General features: G+C 39.0%; 1 protein-coding gene across 1 annotated transcript; it reads right to left on the bottom strand.

Moving 5' to 3' along the window:
• Positions 1–4,144: 4,144 nt before the first annotated feature.
• Positions 4,145–21,300, bottom strand: LOC131962283 (phosphatidate phosphatase LPIN2-like). The gene is made up of 20 exons (XM_059327261.1): positions 21,281–21,300; positions 19,713–19,913; positions 18,218–18,313; positions 17,443–17,723; positions 17,250–17,366; positions 16,977–17,103; positions 15,536–16,001; positions 14,542–14,641; positions 13,428–13,600; positions 12,312–12,405; positions 12,137–12,206; positions 11,053–11,136; positions 10,808–10,881; positions 9,886–10,042; positions 8,793–8,941; positions 7,918–8,004; positions 7,679–7,831; positions 6,443–6,557; positions 6,197–6,300; positions 4,145–6,100 (listed from the first exon to the last, which is right to left on the bottom strand). The coding sequence occupies exons 2-20, from the start codon at positions 19,902–19,904 to the stop codon at positions 5,956–5,958; spliced, it is 2,784 nt and encodes a 927-aa protein (XP_059183244.1). The 5' UTR covers positions 19,905–19,913; positions 21,281–21,300; the 3' UTR covers positions 4,145–5,955.
• Positions 21,301–22,449: the final 1,149 nt, after the last annotated feature.

Here is a 22,449-nt window from a genome sequence, read left to right as displayed (position 1 = left end):
CTCTGTCCTGAGTTCACAGACACCTCATACAAGTCTGTGGCACAAACGGTTCACTAGTTAGTAAAAAGGGGCGTGGCTACTCAAAGGGGGCGTGGCTTCAATCACCAGTCAAACAGGGACTCTGTCCTGAGTTCACAGACACCTCATACAAGTCTCTAGGACAAACGGTTCATTAGTTATGAAAGGGGGCGTGGCTAATCAAAAGGGGCGGAGTTATCAATCACCAGTTAAACAGGGACTTCATGCCGAGTAATCTGACACTTTATACAAGTTTCTAGGACAAACGGTTCATTAGTTATGAAAGGGGGCGTGGCTAATCAAAAAGGGCGGGAATTTATGAAACATTATTATGTATAAGTGGTCAGTGATGAACCATCATCATGCTTGGCAAGTTTGAGGAAGATTGGACAATGTATGGTCAAGTTATAAGGTCTCATGTTTTATGAAGTCTGTTCACTTAGAGTAAACTGACAGTTATCAGTTAGAATGTCTGTGTTGGAGGGGGGAGGGGGGAGGCTTTTGTAGCTAAGCAACCAGGTGGCCAGGTGGAGTCGACCAATAAGAGCAGAGCAATCAACTGAAATTAACTGACAGTTCCTTCACAGTGAGCAGACAGAGGTCGACAAACTGAAAATTCTGGCCTCGAACAGAAAGCATTTTTGGCAAAACCATAATAGCTATCATTGATCCGACTTCACTTTGAGCGTCCTGAGTTCTTCCTGAACGTCTACATATATTTTTTTTTAAAGAAAGATGAAAAAATAGCTTTGTTAGAGCGATTTTAAAAAACTGTAAAAAAAATTTTGGGGAGAAATCTTCCTGCATTTTTAATATGGGAGCCAATGAGGCAGTTGATGTGTTTTGTTTGTGCATCTGTGCGTCCTGCGCCAAAACTATAACTCTGACAGCTTTACCAGAGGATTGTGAGTGAGAGGACAAATTTTCCTACGTTTCTATGTATAAATTATTTCTGTAGAGTGAAATTTGCGGCCTGGAGCGCAGTTTTCAAATTTATTTTTTGACAATTCGTTCTCTCCCTCTACACTCTGTTTGATTACATCCCCACTCTAGACTCTCCATAGGGTTACATTGGGGGGATTTTTTGACGTGTTTTTTCCCAATAATTTGAAAACCGTTTGTCGGAACCCTTATAAAAGTCATAGCACACTTGTCATGGGCGAGCCGGTCGGTTTGATACCTTTTTTGTGTATGTGCGGCCAAAACTGTGGGAGGAGTAGTCGACCGAAAAAACACCACGGAAGAAACGGAAGAATAAAAACTAGAAAATTCCTAAAGAAATTTTGATTGTGTGCTTGCCTCTGGACCGTGACTCTCGTGGCTTATCAAAAGGGGCAGGGATTAAACAGGGACTTTCTGCTGAGTGCACTCACACCTCATACAAGTCTCTAGGACAAACGGTTCACTAGTTAGTAAAATGGGCGTGGCTTATCAAAAGGGGCGGGGTTATCAATCACCAGTTAAACAGGGACTCTATGCTGAGTAATCTGACATCTTATACAAGTTTCTAGGACAAACGGTTCATTAGTTAGTGAAAGGGGGCGTGGCTAATAAAAAGGGGCGGGAATTTATGAATTATTGTTATGTAGAACTGAAAAGTGATGAACCATCATCATGCATGACAAGTTTGAGGCAGATTGGACAATGTATGGTCAAGTTATAAGGTCTCGTGTTTTATGAAGAAAGCCATGTCTGTTTACTGAGAGTAAACTGACAGTTATCAGTTAGAATGTCTGTGTTGGAGGAGGGGGGGGGGGGGCTTTGGTAGCTAAGCAACCACGTGGCCAGGTGGAGTCGACCAATCAGAGCAGAGCAATCAACTGAAATTAACTGACGATGGAGACAGTTCCATCAAAGTGAGCAGACAGAGGTCGACAAACTTGAAATTCTGGCCTCGAACAGAAAGCATTTTCGGCAAAACCATAATACCTATCATTGATCCGACTTTACTTTGAGCGTCCTGAGTTCTTCCTGAACATCTACATATGTTTTTTTTTAAGAAAAATGAAAAAATAGCTTTGTTAGAGCGATTTTAAAAAACTGTTAAATTTTTTTTTTGAGAAATCTTCCTTCATTTTTAATATGGGAGCCGATGCGGCAGTTGGTGCATTTTGTTTGAGCATCTGTGCGTCCTGCGCCCAAACTATAACTCTGACAGCTTTACCAGAGGATTGTGAGTGAGAGGACAAATTTTCCTACGTTTCTATGTATAAATTATTTCTGTAGAGTGAAATTTGCGGCCTGGAGTGCAGTTTTCAAATTTATTTTTTGACAATTCTTTCTCTCCCTCTACACTCTGTTTGATGACTTCCCCACTCTAGACTCTCCATAGGGTTACATTGGGGGGATTTTTTGACGTGTTTTTGCCCAATAATTTGAAAACCGTATGTCGAAACCCTTAGAAAAGTCATAGCACACTTGTCATGGGCGAGCCGGTCGGTTTGATACCTTTTTTGTGTATGTGCGGCAAAAACTCTGGGAGGAGTAGTCGACCGAAAAATGACACGGAAGAAACGGAAGAAAAACTAGAAAATTCCTAAAGAAATTTTGATTGTGTGCTTGCCTCTGGACCGTGACTCTCGTGGCTTATCAAAAGGGGCACGGATTAAACAGGGACTTTCTTCTGAGTACACTCACACCTCATACAAGTCTCTAGGACAAACGGTTCACTAGTTAGTAAAATGGGCGTGGCTTATCAAAAGGGGCGGGGTTATCAATCACCAGTTAAACGGACTCTATGCTGAGTAATCTGACATCTTATACAAGTTTCTAGGACAAACGGTTCATTAGTTAGTGAAAGGGGGCGTGGCTAATAAAAAGGGCGGGAATTTATAAATTATTGTTATGTAGAACTGAAAAGTGATGAACCATCATCATGCATGACAAGTTTGAGGCAGATTGGACAATGTATGGTCAAGTTATAAGGTCTCGTGTTTTATAAAGAAAGCCATGTCTGTTTACTTAGAGTAAACTGAAAGTTATCAGTTAGAATGTCTGTGTTGGAGGAGGGGGGGGCTTTGGTAGCTAAGCAACCACGTGGCCAGGTGGAGTCGACCAATCAGAGCAGAGCAATCAACTGAAATTAACTGACGATGGAGACAGTTCCATCAAAGTGAGCAGACAGAGGTCGACAAACTTGAAATTCTGGCCTCGAACAGAAAGCATTTTCAGCAAAACCATAATACCTATCAATGATCCGACTTCACTTTGAGCGTCCTGAGTTCTTCCTGAACATCTACATATGTTTTTTTTTAAGAAAAATTAAAAAATAGCTTTGTTAGAGCGATTTTAAAAAACTGTTAAATTTTTTTTTTTGAGAAATCTTCCTTCATTTTTAATATGGGAGCCGATGCGGCAGTTGGTGCATTTTGTTTGAGCATCTGTGCGTCCTGCGCCCAAACTATAACTCTGACAGCTTTACCAGAGGATTGTGAGTGAGAGGACAAATTTTCCTACGTTTCTATGTATAAATTATTTCTGTAGAGTGAAATTTGCGGCCTGGAGCGCAGTTTTCAAATTTATTTTTTGACAATTCTTTCTCTCCCTCTACACTCTGTTTGATGACTTCTCCACTCTAGACTCTCCATAGGGTTACATTGGGGGGATTTTTTGACGTGTTTTTGCCCAATAATTTGAAAACCGTTTGTCGAAACCCTTATAAAAGTCATAGCACACTTGTCATGGGCGAGCCGGTCGGTTTGATACCTTTTTTGTGTATGTGCGGCCAAAACTCTGGGAGGAGTAGTCGACCGAAAAATGACACGGAAGAAACGGAAGAATAATAATAAAAATAGTCCCGGTGAATAGTAGTTAGTGTGCTTTTGCAAGCAAGCACACAAAATAATAATAAAAATAGTCCCGGTGAATAGTAGTTAGTGTGCTTTTGCAAGCAAGCACACAAAATAAGCCCGGTGAAGAGTAGTTAGTGTGCTTTTGCAAGCACACAAAATAAGCCCACGGAATAATAGTTAGTGTGCTTTTGCAAGCAAGCACACAAAATAATAAAAATAGTCCCGGTGAATAGTAGTTAGTGTGCTTTTGCAAGCAAGCACACAAAATAAAAATAGTCCCGGTGAATAGTAGTTAGTGTGCTTTTGCAAGCAAGCACACAAAATAAGCTTTCAAACACAGTTTATGCTTTTATTAACGTGTCATCCAACATTTGATTTAACAGTTTATTAATACATTTAGTAAATATAATCTGTACACAGGGTTCTTACTTCACTTTAAATAATTTTCTGAGAAAGAAACAAACAAACAGAAAGCAGATCAAACAGTTGAATAAATTCAACATATCAACAGTTTTTTTTTCAAACATTCATCCATAACATACTTTGTGCTTCGATGTTGCATCATAAGAGGTAATCACAACAATCTACAGAAATCACCTGAAGCAGCAGCAAAAGTTTCTTCACTGAAAAGTCAAAATGTGACTCCACAAAACCAGAAAAATACTGTGTGTTCTCTTCACACAAAGTTCATCACTTTCATAGAAAGAATGCATTAATTGTTTTTACTTACAGCTGTTTCTGAGCGTGAAACTGATAAAACCAAGATCAGCTCATCAAAAATAATCTTCTAACTAACTAAATCTTGATTTTGGAAAATTTACTGACCACTGCTACAAACAGCAGCAGTATCTACAGTACAGAAAGTGCTTTTTTATTATTAATAACTCTGAGCCAAATCATTTCACATTTCTTCTTTATAGCGTAACAGTGCAAAATCACTAAGCTGCAGGAGTGAATAAGGCCTTGTAGGGATGAAAACATATCTGCTATAAATATCACCTTGTATTTTTTTATGTTCGCTCATAATTCAGGGAGAGAAAGCAACACAGTCGGTGTTTTTGTTTTGCCGAACAGTGGCCAGTTTAAGCACCTCCACTGCCTTAATAAGAGCTGAGGGAATATTTTCTCATAAGCACTGTAACAGAGAAACTATGCAAATAGCCAAACAATAACTCATATGTCATACTTTGGCTTTGGTACTTGCCAGAAGCTGACGGCGCCTTCAGATACACCTCCTAACTGTGGAGCTCAAGCACCAAGAATGCAAGTGCACGGAGGGATTAAGCCCCGAGATGAGAAGATGATGTTAAGAAATGTGGAATACATTCATATCCCAAAGTTTTTTCCTTAAAGTGGAATGTATTTAAGATAATTATTCCAGCAAGTTAGTGCACACAGCTGTTACTGCTGAGTTACAATGATTTCAAGTGATTAACCTCTGAACCCCAACAAGCCGTTTCAGGGCGTTTTTTTGCTCGTTTTTCATTTTACTTACTGTGGCCTTTTATTTCACTGAAATATATAATATATATGATCAGCAGCTCTATGGAATCAGCACAATCATGGCTAGAAGTGGGAACAACTAAAAATGTCTTTTGTGCAGAATAACACCATTATAATGACATAAATAATAATAAAAGAGAAAAAAACATTGATTTTGTCCAATAAATATTTTTTTAAAAATTGGAATAAAATGGAATTTATATATAAAACACTTCTCCAAGTACTCCCAAGTGTCCCAACATATTGAACTATACACCTCTCCTGTCCTCTCCTCTTGGCTCTGTGTAAGCAGCCTGCAGTTCTGTCTGAATTTGATGTAATTTTTGTCGTGTGACTGTTCGTCTCAGCAGAATTAATTGTGGCTTGACAGTTGCAGAAAGAAGCGCAGAATTTAATGTTTTTAACAGCAAGTAGTTATTCCGAATGGTTTATTGTTTAATGAGACAGGTAGAATAAAGGGATTTTGACTGAAATATTGCAATTTTACGCTTCGTTTTGGTTACTTTTTCGGAAATCCTGTTCTCACACTTTTTTTTCAATGATAAATTGTGTATTTTTGGCAATTTCTTAAAGAAAACATACTTTTCAATCCTGCTGGTGGGTTGTTGGGTGTTCAGAGGTAAATAATTAACATCAGTTTGAGTTAAAGCAGCTCTTCAAAACACACCTCGGCGATGGGCTGTCTCCAGAAGCAGAAGGAGCTGAACTCTGGGCAGCTGAAGGTGGCATTGTGTTGTGAACTCCGTAAAGGGAAAACGTGCTCCACCAGCTCACTCAGCCGACTGTATCTGTAAAAAAAACAAAAAACAATGAGAACAATAAACGATTGTCTGAGAGAAAACAGCTGAAAGACACAAACAATGACTCCATGCTTCAGCACTTACGATGTTTTATTGCCTTTGGCTTGCTCGAGGATTAACTCCCCTTTGGGATTCACTGTGAATATCCGACACACGGGCACGCCCACTTGCTTGTAGGCAAACACGTCCTGAGACACAGAAAAAACACAGTAAGCATCATTTACAGAGCAACTGAACAAACCGTTAGACCTCTTCTTCATGAAAATATCATCTGTTGTGAAGAAGTGGAGAAAAATCCCAAAACTGAAACAAGGAAAACGTTACACTTACATTTTCTCTGTTTCCAAACGCTGCATAGAAGGGATGTGTGTTTGGGAAGAACAGGTTCTTGATGTCTGTGAGGCATTCGATCTTGAACTTCTCAGGCTTTTTCTCGATGATTTCTCTAACAAGAGAACAACAAAGAAAGGACAGCAGACTTTAACCTCTGACCTTTCACTGCTGCTGCTGCTGGAGTTTACTACTTTAAATGAACTTATTTCCACTGCCGCAGGGCTCTACGTCACTTAACTCACTCTTGGAACCAGATCTTTTTCTCTTTTTCATTTTCCAGGGCAGACGATGCCCCCTCAATGTAGAAGCGGTCTTTGGATGAAAATCATACCAGTTTTAGCTAGACACTTGCTAGATCCTTTTAACTGCATCTATGTTTGTACTTCTTCAATTGTACGGTGTAATTTTGCAGGATGCACTTTATTAAATTAATTTAAATACTTGCAGTCGATTTTGATGGTAGCTTGGCTATTTAACCCTTTGCAGTCTATTTTCGAATCCTTCTCATCCTGCCTTTATTTACCACTTAAAAAATGTTGGTATCATTGTTTTCAGTACCATCTCACCTTTATGATTTTGAACCCAAATAAACACAACCCCACAACAACGTCTTTAAATGTTACAAAGGTGTTGTAAATATAACATATATGAGGTAAAATGAGGATAACATCTAGTTCTTTATCTTTGTACTAAACATATTTGACCTTCTCTTTGGCTTTGGTCTGCAGTGTTTAACCTCCATCTCCTAGTATCAGCTCAGATCGCTACTAAAACAGTACCATGTACTATCTACAACCTGTGCTAATAGAAACCCCAAAAAACAGTGAGTCAAGCTGAGCAGAGCCGTGCTGTAACATGCAGTGGAAATGCACGATTTAATCATTTATAACCATTTATAGAGTCAATGAGCATCCAGAATGCACAAAATCACTTTAAAAAATGTTTAATAAGAAAAAATATCTTCCTTAGATGTTCAACAGTGCAGAAATGTGACAATTTTTTAATTTAAATTCCAGCAAGTGAAAAGCAAAATAACTTTTGTTTATATTGGAATAAATTACCTCAAAAAAATTTTGACATTTCTGCTTGATTTACTGGCAGAGAAATAACAAAAAGAACTGCTGTAAATACCAGAAATCTCTCAATGCTGCTTCAAATCCTTGGTTGATAAACCTCTATAACTTAAATCCAACTGACACTGTTGACTAAATGTTCATATAAAGGATTTCTCACCTGTGGAAGGCGGAGAAGAGGCTGCTGGGGGAGAGCATGAGGGGTCCCTGAGGCAGCAGCGTCCCTCTGTCGTTCACCCAGTGCAGGTATCCTCGCGTCATGTCAGCCATGCCGATCGCTCGAGCCGAGCAGTACAGGAACTTGTATCCATTCCTGCAGCAGTCACATATTTATTGATGGGTTAGACCTTTGACTCGAGTCTTTTCTGCAGACAGAAAAGTAATGAATCTGCATCTTACTCGTGCACTGAGTGGTAGAGCTTAGCGATGCCCTGGTGAGTCCAGTCTTTCCCGAGCTGAGGCAGAATCTGACCAAACACATCTGACCTGTGGGGAGAAATAATCGAGGAGTAAACGCTCCAATTTAAAACACAATATAATAAAGGTGAATGGTTTATAACATAGGTCTCAAACTCGCGGCCCGTAGGCCAATTGCGACCCTCGTCACGATATTTTGTGGCCCCTGTTATAAGAATTTTTCAGAGTGACCCTTCAATAAAGACAGTTGGATTCAAAGTATCAAAATTTAAGTTGAGTTGAGTTGACAAGTTGAGTACAAGAGGAGCGTTTAAATCATGCAACACAGCGAGTAAGGTTACAGAGAAAAAGGCTCACATGATAGTCAAAACTGTTGGCTTATATGCCTCCTATAGTGGGAGGTTTCCAACGCCTAGTTGACCTGTCTGACAGAGATGCTGTTATTCTCAGTTCCCCATAGTCAAAGGTACGGTCAGCAGAAATACGTCTGACCCGTGTCTGACTCCCCCAGTCATGTGTACTTCCCTTTATCTTAACATATAGTTAACCTTATCTAGCCTGCCAGCTTTTAGCAGAAACACTGGTCTGATGTTATCCAAAGCCAGTGCCTCCACATGCAGCCGACAGGATCACATTTGCTTAGTATGATTAAAACGTTGGAAAAACCCCAGATTAATACAAATTTTTATAACAGCCCCCACCTTGATATGTCTTTTTTGGTCATTTTGTGGTTTTTTTTTAGGTCATTTTGTGTCTTTTTTTTGTAATTTTGTGTCTTTTTTTGGTCATTTTGATACTGCCTCCAGCGGCCCCCAGGTAATTTGAGTTTGAGAGCCCTGGTTTATAATCTGTCGTACTTGGTGATGGTGCCGTCGATGTCGGAGATGATGACCTTGTCGTCCCAGTTCCAGAGGTAGATGGTGCCCTCGCATCGACACGTGCCCTGGTACTGAGTGGTGATACTGAAGGTGACATCGTTGGGGCCGTCTCTGAGCTTCAGACTCGCCTGCAGGAGACAGGAAAAGATTTTTAAAAGACTTCCCACAGAATAGATTTTACATAAAAGATGAAGATAAAGTTACTTTTTTAAAGGCAGCAGGGAGTCAGTGATGTTTAGGTGGGAGTTGTTTTTTTAATTATTTGATCATTTTCGATTTATTTTTTTTGTACAAAATAGTAGCAAGATCCCATCACTAAGACAGCATATTAGGGCCATTGTAGGTCTTTTTTAAAAACATTGTTTTTTTTTTTTATTATAGTGTCAGGGGAAAGGGGTAATATTCAGAGAAAAAAAAATATTCTCTGAGATTAAACTGTCAATTTCATTGTAAATCCTGATGCACAAAAACTATCATCTCGTCCACATAATTGTGTTGTTTTCTTCTGAAATGTGTGACGCTGTTGGTGTTGTGTGACTGTAATGTTTGAATTATTTTCTTTAATATTTCAGCAAATATTTCATTTTTTCATGTAATTTTAACACTTTAACCTCAGAAAATAGACAGTTTTTTTGTTTCTTTAAATTGTTTTCCTACTAAATATACAACTTTAACCTCAAGAGAGTTTTTCTTGGAATATTGCCTCCCTAGTTTCTTCTTTATTAATTAATTAATTACGAGAAATCTACAAAATAGAGTAAAAATATACCTAAATGTTTGTTGTGGTTGTCTTCTTTCCACTATAGAAATATCTCAAAATATATTTTTTTTCAATTTAAATGAACAAATTTAATCTTATGAGTGTTTTTCTTGGAATATTTTCTCCCAGGCTCCTTATTCATTAATTTATTGATTTTACCTACAGTAGCACCGAATGACAGGATCTTATTACTCTGTAGACAAAAATATATATCTTAGTCCAACCTTTTTCTCTGGGTTTAAGCACACAGTCAGACTGAGACAGTTTCCTAATTTGAGCCACACTCCCAGCATCACTGATCACTTGTCTTACTATCTGGTTGGACGACAGGCGGAGGGACTTCTTGTAGGAGTGACACGGCGTCGGTGCCGGGCCTTCAGTCTGCACGTGCTCAGTAGCTGTTTGAGCAGGTGCCACGGCGCTCAGCTCTTTAGTCTCATCGTCGCTCGACCACTCTGCTGCTTTCTGCCTGCAGGACAGAACAAACAAAGCAAACGAGCAAACAACATCAATAGTCAGATCCTGTACTGCTTGTGGACTGAGACAATATACATGTAATCCAGTGAATGAGAAGATTTAATTTGATTGTTTCCATAAAGTGACTATAATTTGTGTTGTTTTAATGTTTTAGTATCCTCCATCATGAGACTTTGTGCCTGGAAAGGTTGTGGCTCTCCCTATAATTAACCCCACCTGTGTACATTGTAGTAAAATTGGCAGAATTCACGCTGAAGAATGGCGTCTTACTCAAACTGTCCGTGTCTCGATGTGTATCTACCTGTCTAAATAATAATAATAATGATAATACTAATAATAAATACCATCATGACAACAATAATAATTAAAACAATATGTGAGTAACATTAACAAGGCAACACATGGACATAAAGCTGCATTTATACTTGTGTGTGATTTGGGGTAAAGATGAAAACTGTGCAGAATGATTCAGAGCCACCAGAGGGCAGCAGACCTCTTCTGCCTCTAACTGCTTTGTTCATGTGCAGAATCTTTTGTCTTACACTAAACCTGCATCCATCCTTAATCATCTCTAAAACCAACTAGAATCTCCCAGCTCCTGGTTTAAAACAACAGTTAACAGTTAAACTTCACATGATGAGTTCATGAGTCATGACGTGACAGCAGTGCTCGCTGACTAACGTCGTCTCTGTGGGAGCACGCTGTTTACCCAACACCGCCTGTGTTGGTGTGTGACTGTGTGTTGTTGCTGACTCACTGTGTTTCTGGGGCCTGGTGAAGGGCAGGGCTGTCTCTGCTCTCCTGTCTTTCCAACTTTGTCTCTGATGACAACTGAAGGAAGGAGGAGACATTAGCCATTTCATGAGCCATTACACAACAATGCAAAACAGGGATTTCATGGTTACTGATGCATTTGGACAACCTGTTCCTCGTTTGACTAGAATCATTTTCAATGCAAAGTGGCTCAGATTATCTATTATAATGTAAACACACAGTCAGTACCTGCTTCACGCTGCTCTTCCTCCAGAACCACCAGCGTCCAGATTTTTTGGGCATTTTCTCCTTCACCCAGGCCTCCTCTGTAGCCTGAAATTCAGATTAATAATTCATGATTTAAAACGATATGAGTGCGCAGATACTTTATACAGGTTAAGGGGAGACACTACAGGTGGATAGGGTAATTTTTTCAAACTTAGATATCACCATGAAACTTCCCCAGTTTATTTACAATAAGACAAAAAAAAATCTGCATTACAAGTTTCCTGAAATGTTTTGTTTAGATATGCAAATTAGGTGTTAACTTGTTAAATATGTACTAATTTGCATATATTTCAATTACATAAATCTGAACATTGGATAAAGCAAATAAAAAGTTATTATTTTTTTTTTTTATTTGGTTTTTATTTTTATTTTTTTTATAGAAGGAAATTGGGATATATCCTTTTATCATTTCATAAATCAGAAAATAGTGTCATTAGCCATGAAAAAAACAATATCAATTTCCGTCATGTTTTAAGGAACAAAATGTTCTATAAATCAGGGTATGAATGATATACAGACGAACCACTCTGTAAAAACCTTCAGAATATAGTTAGGAATAAAACTGGTAAGTTTGGTGTCTGTAAGAGGAGCTGAAGTTGAGATTTATGGCTCAGAGCATGAAAAAAACTCATTTAGAGAAATCAGCCTTTAAAGATTTCATCCATTCTCAATGGAAATCACTATTTGAAGACAAAATATTGACTCTCATTGATTGCAACAACAATATAGAACATGTGAAACACATAATATTGTGCAGGAGAGTGGGAGCTTTCTAACAATGCCTGTGATTACAATAAACACTAACTTTTAGTGAAAGAGTCTGTAGTGTAAAGCGCTTTGGATAAAACTGCTTTATACTGTAAGTGCAGTCCATTTTACCATTTACATAGTTTGTTTTGGACATTTTCTTTCCACTATTCAGAATTAAGACATGTTATGGGAGAAACAATAGCTCAAAACCAGTGCATGAAAGACAATGTTTTTGCCTGTAGTGTCTCGCCTTTAAGATTATAAACATTTTAATAACGTTAGAACAGGACGATACCTTTGGTAAGTTCTTCTGAAAAGCCTGCATACTAAGTATCAGCGGGGCTGCCAGCGTCCAGTTATAATACCTGAGAGAAAAAAAGGTTTATTTAGCCATAATGTGTACGTAATAAATATCAAATTAGTTAAACCAATGAAAGTCCAGTAGCTGATCAGGTAGAAGGAAAACTCACCTGTTTGCTATTCTAACCACCAGATTGGGATTGTCGATTATTGCTGGATTCTCTGCGAAATCGTTGTAGGTGATGATGTGCTCCATGAATTTTTCTGGATTAAATGGAACATAAAAAGGCCTGATTATAAAGTATGAAAATTGCCCACAATATAATATCATCAGCATGCAGGACAGCAGGACAGTCAATTTATGTAATGTATCCTGCTTATTTAATCTTTATATACAAGGATTCAAAGTTAGTTTTATTTGTACCTGTAGATAAATTTGGTTTGGAGGCATTAACACACATTTTACAAACAACACCACAACAAACAGACATGATAAAAGTATACAAGGATCCAAAAAACCCTCTAAAATCAAATGAAGGAATAAAAGCTCCTTTCCAGCAATCGTGTAGTGTTGCTTGACTTGTTTGTGTAAGTGACTGCTGCTGAAACAAGCTGTTTATGCTGCTTTGTCCAGAAGGAAGAAGCTAAAATTCACTGTGCAAATGTTTTTTTTCTCACATTATCAAGTAAAATGAGCAGTGAAATGCAATGTGGTGCACGACCAATGTGCTTAAAAAACAAAACTATGTGAAAAATAAGGACATATTACATATCGAAAAAGGCAAAATATTTAAATTGTATAATGGCAACAAGTCCTTAAAAATTAATTAAAAATTTCTGTTGACATCCTGTATGAGTAATCAAGCTGCAAAAATGTGTTGATTAATAGATTAGTCTATCGTCAGAAAATAACTGCATGCTATTTTGATAATCAATTATTTCTTAAAGTTTCTGTTTAAGTAATTTATCAAGCAAAAATGGTAGGAAAAGCCGTTTTCAGCATATGGAGAATCCCTCTTTTTCTCAGTTTTATACCATATTTAACTGAATATCTTTTGTTTTTTGGATGTAAAAACTTTGCGAGACTGGATTAGACCAAACAATTAATCAATTAATTGAAAAAAAAGCAATTATAGATTAATAGATAATAGAAATAATTGTAAGTTGCAGCTTTTTTAGGAGAAAAAAATACTTTTACAACTGTATTTTTGCGACAGATGTTAGAAGAAAACAGTTTATTAAGAGGATTTCTGCAATAAATAATTGCTGCTAACATCAGTGCGTACCTTTGGGGATCTCTGAGTTCTCTCCGACGCCTCCACACAGCGACAGCGTGACGTCGGGGAGGTCGCCAGCCGAGTCAGACAGACACTCGGTGCCGCTGTCTGCTGCTGCGCTGCCGACAGACTGAGGAGACTGAGATCCAGAGCGCCGCCCCGCCTCCACCTGCTCAGACTCACTGGAAACACACATTACAAACAGCAAGAATCACTGAGTTGCAGAGGTGGGACCAAGTCATTGTTTTACATACAAGTAAGTCTCAAGTCTTTAAGTCCTACAGATTAAGTTTCGAGTCCTTTCAAGTTCTTTTAACAACAGAGTAATAATATTTACATAGATCATGTATGCTTCTAAAATCTGTTTTTATTTATCAAAACTTTTTTTTGCAACATTCTTCAAACACATTTGAAAAAAAAAACAAGTGCATAACAAGAGCATGTTGCACTTTAACTAGTTCCACAGCAGTTTCTGTGTGTGTGTGTGTGTGTGTGTGCGTGCGTGCGTGCGTGCGTGCGTGCGTGCGTGCGTGCGTGCGTGCGTGCGTGCGTGCGTGTGTGTGTATCTTCGACCCTTGTGTTTTGAATACTGAAATTTGTTTTTTGTTGACCACTTCGTAGTTTTTATACCCGAACGAAACGATCTTTGGTATCATTTTTGAAAACTGGCGGTTTTTGACAGTTCGTCATTGGTTGTCCTGCAATTTGATTGGATGGAGGCTGTCGGATCAAAATAACGTGGATCGAATTTGATTGGATGTCATGCACAGCACACGACAGACACACACAGACAGACACAGCGAGAGACGCACACATTTATACAAAGAGAATTCCTTTGTAACAGACTTTTTCATCTTTGGGTTTTGGGGAAAGTAGCTTTTCTAGTCAAAAGGCTCAAGTCCAAGTCGAGTTGCAAGTCTCTTTACATTTAGTCAAGTCGAGTCAAAAGTCATCAAATTCATGACTCGAGTCCACATCTCTGCTGAGTTGCAGCCATTTTTATGCATAAATAGTGCCAGTTAGTACTGAAACAGCAAGAATGCTTTGTCACCTGCTGTACATACATTCCTACATACTAAAATCTACTTAATAAGATTTCTTCCTCTCTCAAAGTATTTTGTACCTTTTTGGGAAGTAACGTGCAACAACATCAGGCTCAAGTGCGTTCAGGTCATCGAGGTAAATATCTTCTGGCCCCTGATGTTGGCTCCTCTTCCTCACACCTTTTTTATGAAAGCAAGACAAGAGAGACGCCCACTCAGAAATAGCTGACTTCATTTTTTTCTTTCTCTTCACTTTCTTTACTTTTAAATGTCTGCATGTGAGCGCAGCGCGGCCCAGACACCCAACAGAAACCCAACAGAAACCACATCCTTCCTGTTAACATTCACTCACATTCAAACTTGATGTACAGTATTCTCACACTATCTGGAGCTTTACTCAAGACTTAAGAATGACTGAATGATTACCGATACAATCTAATCTATACAATTATCTATACATGATAACAAGTAAGAAGATATAATGTTTTAACCTCTTCTTTTAAGTCCCTTGAATCTCATAAGAGACTGTATGAAAAGTGTTTTATTTTTCGTGATAGTAGATAGTACAATTTTTTGTTTTTTTATCCTTTTAACTTTATTTTTATTTGGTTCTTCCTTTGTGCGATTAAATCATTCAGTGATGTTAATAATATGATTTTTACTTTTTTTGTAAAGTTCGAAAATAATATATATATTTTTATTTGGTAGAAAAAACAAACCAACAACTTCTATGCTGGGAAGCTTCTTTATCTATTATTATTATATTATTATAATGCTGAAACATCTTTTTTTCTTCTTTTTCTTATATTCAAACTACAGAATGAAAAATACTCTAATTTCCTTCTATTAAGAAAACATTGGGCCTCATGCAAGAACATTTTCATATTTTTATCTTAACTTTCTCTTAATTTATTATTTCAAACTCGCTTTTAACTAATGAAATATGCAATCAATTAGTGAAAAACTCCTCCAACCCCTACAAAAGGTCTTCAATCACTTGAACAAGCCACTTAACAACGAATCTGTTCGTAGGCCGAATGTACAGAAACCTGGTTCTGAAGTGGGTTGTGTTACCTCTCCTCTTGGCGGGGGAGTCGGAGGATTTAGAGGATCTTGGATCGGGACAAACAGCTGCTGAGTCTCCGGTGGTGTTGCTGCCTCCGCTGGCAGCAGAGCCGCTGTCCCTGCGGCTGGGTGGCGAAGACGTCCACCTGGTCCTGCGTGTGGTCGTCGGGGTGAGGTCAGAGTCGGTGGGACGTGGCTCAGAAGAAAAACTGCTGGACCTTAAATCCGAAAGCTCTGGCTTGTTCTTGGAAATGTTTGTATTGCGTGTGGAAGCTTCAGGCAGCTGTGGTTTGCAGCTGCACTGATTGATCTTAAAGGTCCGAGGCTCCGGCTTCACGATGCTGCAAACGGGATCCGTGGTTCTGTCGCCGTCTCTTTCCTCCATGGCTTCTCGGCTCAAGATGACCCTGAAGTGTGTGCTCTCAGAGGGAGTGATGGTCAACGTCTTTGGCTCTGATTTGTCCTTTTTGTTGACCTGGAGAGAATAGAACAAAAGAAAGATTGAACATACATGCATGCATTTCCAAAACTTCTTACCAAGTCTCTAAAGAGGGATCAAGGAGGAATAGACTTGTGATTCAACCCCACAAATCTCTCCTGTCTCACAAATTTTAGACTCTGTCTCTATTGGCATGAAGAGTTAATCAGCTGTCCTTCATCTCATCACCAACATTTCCTCAAAATGCACTTAATCCATTTGAGAGTAATGCACCTTTTTGCGATAGTCCCTTCCACTGCCACACCATGTTTAGCCAATAGGCATTGACACAAACACACACATTCACACACACACACACACACACATACTTGATAGAGGTGTGTGTGGGGGAAATCGGTACAGCATAGTATGGCGATGTTTTGCATGGCAATAGTCTGGATAGTTGTTGGGAAGTTGTCAAAATGATGCTGTAAAGTTTGGCTTTTTTTATGTTTCGTTCATAACAATTGAGAGCAGTAAAGCTTAAAGTTGAGGAAAGTTTGATAAAATGCTGCAGTTGTTGTCGTCCATACATGTTTGATATCAGTTGAGTTCAATTTGACTGAATACTTTGTTGGTCAGTCTGTGGGTTTGACTCTCATTGTGGAGAAATAAAAAGACTGCAGTGAGATGAATAGACTGAGAATTTTCTCTTATTTGACAAATCAATTCTTGATTGAATTTAATTTTTTGGACAAAAAAATGCAGTTAAACAGTTAAATTGCAATATATTGTATCCCAATACTACTTAAAATCGCAATAATATTTTATCGTGACTCAAGTATCGGGATAAATCGTATCGTGGGGCCTCTGCTGATTCACACCTCTAGTACTTAAACCTCCACGCCAAATTTCAGCCACCTGTGGTGAAAACTGTGTCTGAAAACTGTGGCTAATGTAATCCATGTGTAAATATTGCCAAACGCGGTTCAAACCTACACCAGATCCTGCAGTCCCAGACCTGATCCTTACCCTGGTAGATTCTGGAAACTCTCCCCAGGTCCACTGCATGTGGGACTCGGCCCTCAGCATGCTCCCCATCGGCTTCACCATCAGCTCAGAGTCGCTCTTCGGTGACATGGGCTCCGACATCTCCCTGCTGTAAGTAAACACCACATTTCCACTGAGTCAGCTCTAATGTAACGACACTGTGGGGGTGATTTGTTTTACTCAGCTCTGTCTGTTGTGATAAAATGGACCGTGTCATTGTTTCTCCATGCGTGTATGAACAGTGTAAATATTTACGCAGTGCAAGGCGACCAGTCTCCGTCAGAGAACGGGTAGCTGTCCCACTCGAGGGCGCTGAGGGGGGAGTGCTGTCTGTGCTCCATGTTGTCCTTCATCACTGAGAGGGAAGTTGCCCTGAAGACAAGAAGCAATGATATTAATAAAAGTTTTATGATGAATAACGCATAAAAATCCAGCTTCTAGTGCTCACCATCCGCTGTGCGAGTTGTGCTCCTCGTCTGAGCTGAGCTCACACAGCTCCTGCTCCGCTCCTGCAGGCGTGCTCTGCTCCTCCTTGCGTGGCTCGGCCTTGTGCTTCCTCCTGCGTCTTCTCTTCTTCTTGCCAGCCGAGTTGGAGCAGGGTTGGAGGTTTCCGGAGTCTTCTGGACTCAGAGGCGGACCGTTCTCCCCGCCACACCTGGGCTCTCGGCTCCTGAACAGAGCCTCTTCAGTCGGGATGGGTGAGGTCACCAAGTGGGCCGGGACAATCTCCTGTGTTCAGGTAAGGAAGTCAAAATCAGCAAGCAAAAGTCTGCAGCTGCTACATGCTGCTGTGAGGCTGTTTTCAGCCACAGCACAGCTTTGTGTTGTGTAATGTCAATTTATCATGCTAGCGTCAAGATATTTGTATGTTCTTAACAAAGTTGTTATGATTAAATTAGAGCTTCAAAGATTAATCAAGTGCTTCAGTTTGAGTAATTCCAGCTTCTAAAATGTGAATAATTTCCAGTTTCTTTACTTCTTTATGACAGTAAACTGAATATCTTTCAGTTGTGGGCAAAACAAGACATTTGAGGATGTCATCTTGGGCTTTTTGGAAAAAAACTTACCAATATATTTCACCATAGACTGACATTTTACAGACCAAACAATGCAAGTAATCTACAGATGAATCAACAGTAAAAATAATTGTTGGTTGCAGTAGCAGCTGAATTTCAACATAAAAAGCCTTTTTTAATTTTCACCATGAATGTTATAAAACTCACGTTGAGCTGCTCTGTCTCCTGGACAAAAAAGGCCTCTCCATTGTCTCCCAGCTTCATATGCAGCTCTGCAGGTTCCCCGTTGATTTCTATGTCAATCTGCAGAGTCAAACGAGAACAAAGCTTTACTGTGTCGCTCACCGCTTTCTCCTTAGTCGGCCTCAGGTTTAGCTGACATTAAAGAGGTTTGTTTACAACAGAAAAACACCATGTGCATGTACAGCACAGCTTAAAAATGTGCCACAGATTTACCTGAAGAATTAGAGTTAAGCCAGAAGAAAAAAAATGAGAACAGCTTGTACCGGGGCTTGTTATTTAAGTTTCTATCAATGCATTAAACAGGTCTGGGCTGCCTGGATGGAATTAGGTTGTCAGTAAAAAGGTCAACAACATAAGTAGACCAACAGTGTGTAAGTTGTGTGCACAGCAATGCTTTCTTCCTTCTTTGAAGTATTGGAACTGAAAGTTTTCTTCGGTTTTTGTTCCTGCTTGACTTCTTAACAAAGACAAACATCCTTTTCGGTTTTCTCTGCAAACAACAGACCACTTCCTGCACCATCTGCCTCTCCTGTGAGCTTATGAAAGAAAAGGCTCTTCTGTGAGACACTTTTCTTGAATGGGATGGATCTCTTTAGGTCGGGAATAAGAGGCTAAACTGAGACAGTCGATCCCACTTTAGTGCTCAGCTGACTGCTACACAGTGTCTATAAATAGAGAGAAAGGGAGAGCTGCAGAGAGTCGACTGGATTCAGAGAGCTGAGGAGGGACACTTGAGAATTATATAACATATTGTGCAGCTTTCCCACATTTCACTGCATGCTTTTAAGCATCAAGTGAGTTATTTTCAGGAGCAGTGAAATATAACAACTTTGAAAATGTGCGAAAAATTTAAATTTCTTAAAGGCAAACTATAAGCACATTTGATAATAATCCACTGAAACTGAATTTATAACGCATTCAAAGCACACTTCTTTTATGATTATTTTTAATTCAAATTTGAATTTAAAAAAATTAATTCGATTATTTTATAAATGATATATTTTTAATAGATAAAAATTTAAATGTTACCAGTACACTAAAAATAACACGTTAGAGACTGAAGGATTTTTCTCTAGAATCACAAACTCTCCCTTTGAGAATTGCAGAATTAGTTTATTTAATTTTAGCACACTGAAGATGAACTCACTTTGTAAAAGTGCATCTTAAATATACTTTAAATTAAGCACAAAATATTTATTTTGTTTTTTTATTCATTAGTATTTGTAATACACTAAAGTATAAAACTTTTTCACCTTAGTTTCTTGCCACTGCAGTAAATTGAGGGAGGATTCTTCATTTTTGTTGCACAATTAATCGTGCATTATCTGTCAGTACCAGTTAATTATCCATAACAGACAGATGGCAGGACTTTCGGAAGTTTGCCTCAGAATTTTTGTTAAAATGCTGCTAAAAGACCCAAAAATTATGCATCAATCATTCTGGGTATTTGGGCACTTACTACTTTCTCCCTGGAGCGCAGAACCCCCAGTTTTCCGAAGCGGACGTGGAACGGGGAACACTGGAACGTCCCATCGGGCTGTCGGACCACGATCACGTCGATGCAGCCCGACAGAGTGGCCTGGTTGATCCCCTTGTACAGCTCCTTCACTGTCACCAGCACCTGGCCCGCCAGCTGCCCCACGTAGTTCATGGTGTCCACCTGTCAGCAAAAACACCCCTCAATAATTACTACAAACTGCATTTATTTTCTAGAAAACAAGTTTGAGACGCCTCAATTACGAACAGAATCTTTCTCCTTGCGTCCTACTAGGTCAGCGTCCCGTAGTGAGGCTCCTGTTGTCCAGAATAGTCTGCAACGGAAATGCAAGCAGGTCCCTAAACACAGCGGCTCTGTCCCATTTTCCTCAAAAGAGTCCTGAGCTGATGGAGACTTAATCAGGCGCTCGATTGCAGCAACAAGGCCGCTGCAGCTCAGAGCTCAGCGGACAGCGTGAGATTGTTTCTGTCTCCACACTCTAAATATCCCAATGTCGGTCAATATGACCAGCTACTCCAGCTCTTTTTACAGCATCTTACTTCACTTGTCAGGGTTTTAAATGCAGCTGTTTCTCTTCACAGTTCTCGTCATTATGTGTTTTCATGTTTGACCCAGAAGCTGTTATTACTGGAGAGGACATAACAAAGTTTTATAGATACACGTTCACACTTGGTGTGTGTGTGTGTGTGTGTTACCGTAACAACTCGTATTGAGGACAGTGGTTCACACTGACTAAATCAGAGCTGCATACCAGCAGGATGGACTTTGAAACCATTCAGCCTCTAAGACTGGCAGCAAACTGCACCTACTGAACTTGAGTGAGTGAAATGTGAAAACTTTTATTTGTTATATTTGCAACCTGTGCTACATTTATAACTCTTTTTTGAGCATGATTGTTGTTCTTAAAGTTAAACAATAAATGTTTGTTTTTTGTGTTCAAACTGTTCATCCAGTCAGAGTGGAAAAAAATATAACTAGGTCATATAGATGAGGTTGTGCTGAAAAAAATGACACCACAGTTTTTTTTAAGTGGTATTTACAGGCAGAATTAAAAGTCAAAAATGACCAAAATAGCCCGAAAGTCCAAAGTGTTTCTGGATGTAGATAGAAATATACTCTACTGTTAAGAATAACAAATTAAAAACATGTTTTTGAAGTAAATAGCGTTAGATAATTTCCCAAAAGTATTATATATACTGTGATTTATTAATTCAATTATCTATTCTATTATTATTAGTTAGTGTGTACAGGTTTAGTTTAGGCAAGAAAAAGACTTTGACTCCAAGAATTTTGGGTCAACATTATGGTTAGATTAACACTCTAATAGGGCTTAACGATTAATCGTAATTTTAACAAAATCTCAATATTAGTTGACATTAGTGCAATATCCAAATCACAGAAGGTGCATGCATTTAGGTCATATACATTATGTACATACATTTATGTTGTATTTCCAATAAAAGAGCCACACATAGAATGAAACTCAGTCTGCATACTCAAATAAAAGTCTAGCCGGCACCGAAACTCACCAGAGTCCACGGGGACTTGAGGTCCTGCTGCTCTGCATGTGACCCCCCTGACAGCTCCATGTCCCCCCAACAGGAGCTGAGCCCGGGCCTCCTCTCCTCCCCTGTCCTCCTCCTGCTGGTCTGTGCCATGCACCACAGCTACGACCTTTCCAACCCCTCGGACTGAGCACAAACCCCCCCAAGCCTTGAGCCCTAAAACGCTTACATAACCTCTCTCTGCAGCGGCCAAACAAGAGTCTTTACAGAGATCTCAAATCAGCTCCAGGAAACACTTTAATCTATTTGTTTGAATAATAGATTAATCACTTACTCTATAATGTGAAAAAACAATGACCAAGGCCCATTAACAGCTGCATTCAGCACGGTAGTGTACAACTTGAGCACATTAAAGCACGCTATAGTTTGTTAGCATTAATTTGAGCTGAGTTGCAGCTGAAGCTAAAGCTGACAGGAATCCGGTCAGTTTTGTTCATTAACTGAACTAAATCCAGTGGTGGAAGAAGTATTCAGACCCCTTACTTCACTGAAAGTACTAATACCACACTGCAGAATTACTCCACTATGAGTAAAAGTCCTGCATTCAAAACTTACTAAGTACAAAATCAGCATCAAAATGTACTTAAAGCATCAAAAGTAAAAGTTCTTGTAATGCTGAATGGACCCACTCAGATTGTTTTATATGTTCTAAATATATTATTGGCTTATAATTTATGTAAGCAGCATTTTAATGTTTAGGTAGGGCTCATTTGAACCATTTAATGTACTTTCATGTGGTTTAATTTATAAACATGCGTCATAATTTTAAATTGATCATGTTTTTATGTTAAATCTGGGCCTGAAAAGTAACTAAAGCTGTCAGCTAAACATAGTTGAGTAAAAAATACAATATTTACCTCTAAAATGTAGTGGAGTAGAAGTACAAAGTTACGTATTTGGAAATACTCAAGTGAAGTACAAGTACCTAAAATTGTACTAAAGTTCAGTACTTGAGTAAATGCACTTCGTTACATTCCACCACTGACTAAATCTGCCCAGTAAAGGAAACGTCTCTAGGATTCATCCTCTGGAGATCAAGAATAAAGAGGAATCTAGAGCCATGCTCGTAACTCTGAGAAGCTGTACAGAACTGGAGTGGTGGTTTATAGCAGTGCTTATAGCATAAACATTCA

The sequence above is a fragment of the Centropristis striata genome, chromosome 23 (assembly GCF_030273125.1).
Source record: "Centropristis striata isolate RG_2023a ecotype Rhode Island chromosome 23, C.striata_1.0, whole genome shotgun sequence".
NCBI classification, from domain to species: domain Eukaryota; kingdom Metazoa; phylum Chordata; class Actinopteri; order Perciformes; family Serranidae; genus Centropristis; species Centropristis striata.
The sequence above is the reverse complement of the archived record's forward strand: the minus strand, read 5'-3'. Positions and strand labels throughout refer to the sequence as shown.

Coding starts and splice junctions, on each gene's coding strand:
- LOC131962283 (XM_059327261.1), bottom strand. CDS start 19,904: ATGAACTACGTGGGGCAGCTGGCGGGCCAGGTGCTGGTGACAGTGAAG. Junction 16,002..16,976: donor AGTTTCCAGAATCTACCAGG/GTAAGGATCAGG, acceptor TATTCTCTCCAG/GTCAACAAAAAGGACAAATC. Junction 10,043..10,807: donor CACCAGGCCCCAGAAACACA/GTGAGTCAGCAA, acceptor TCTGTCCTGCAG/GCAGAAAGCAGCAGAGTGGT.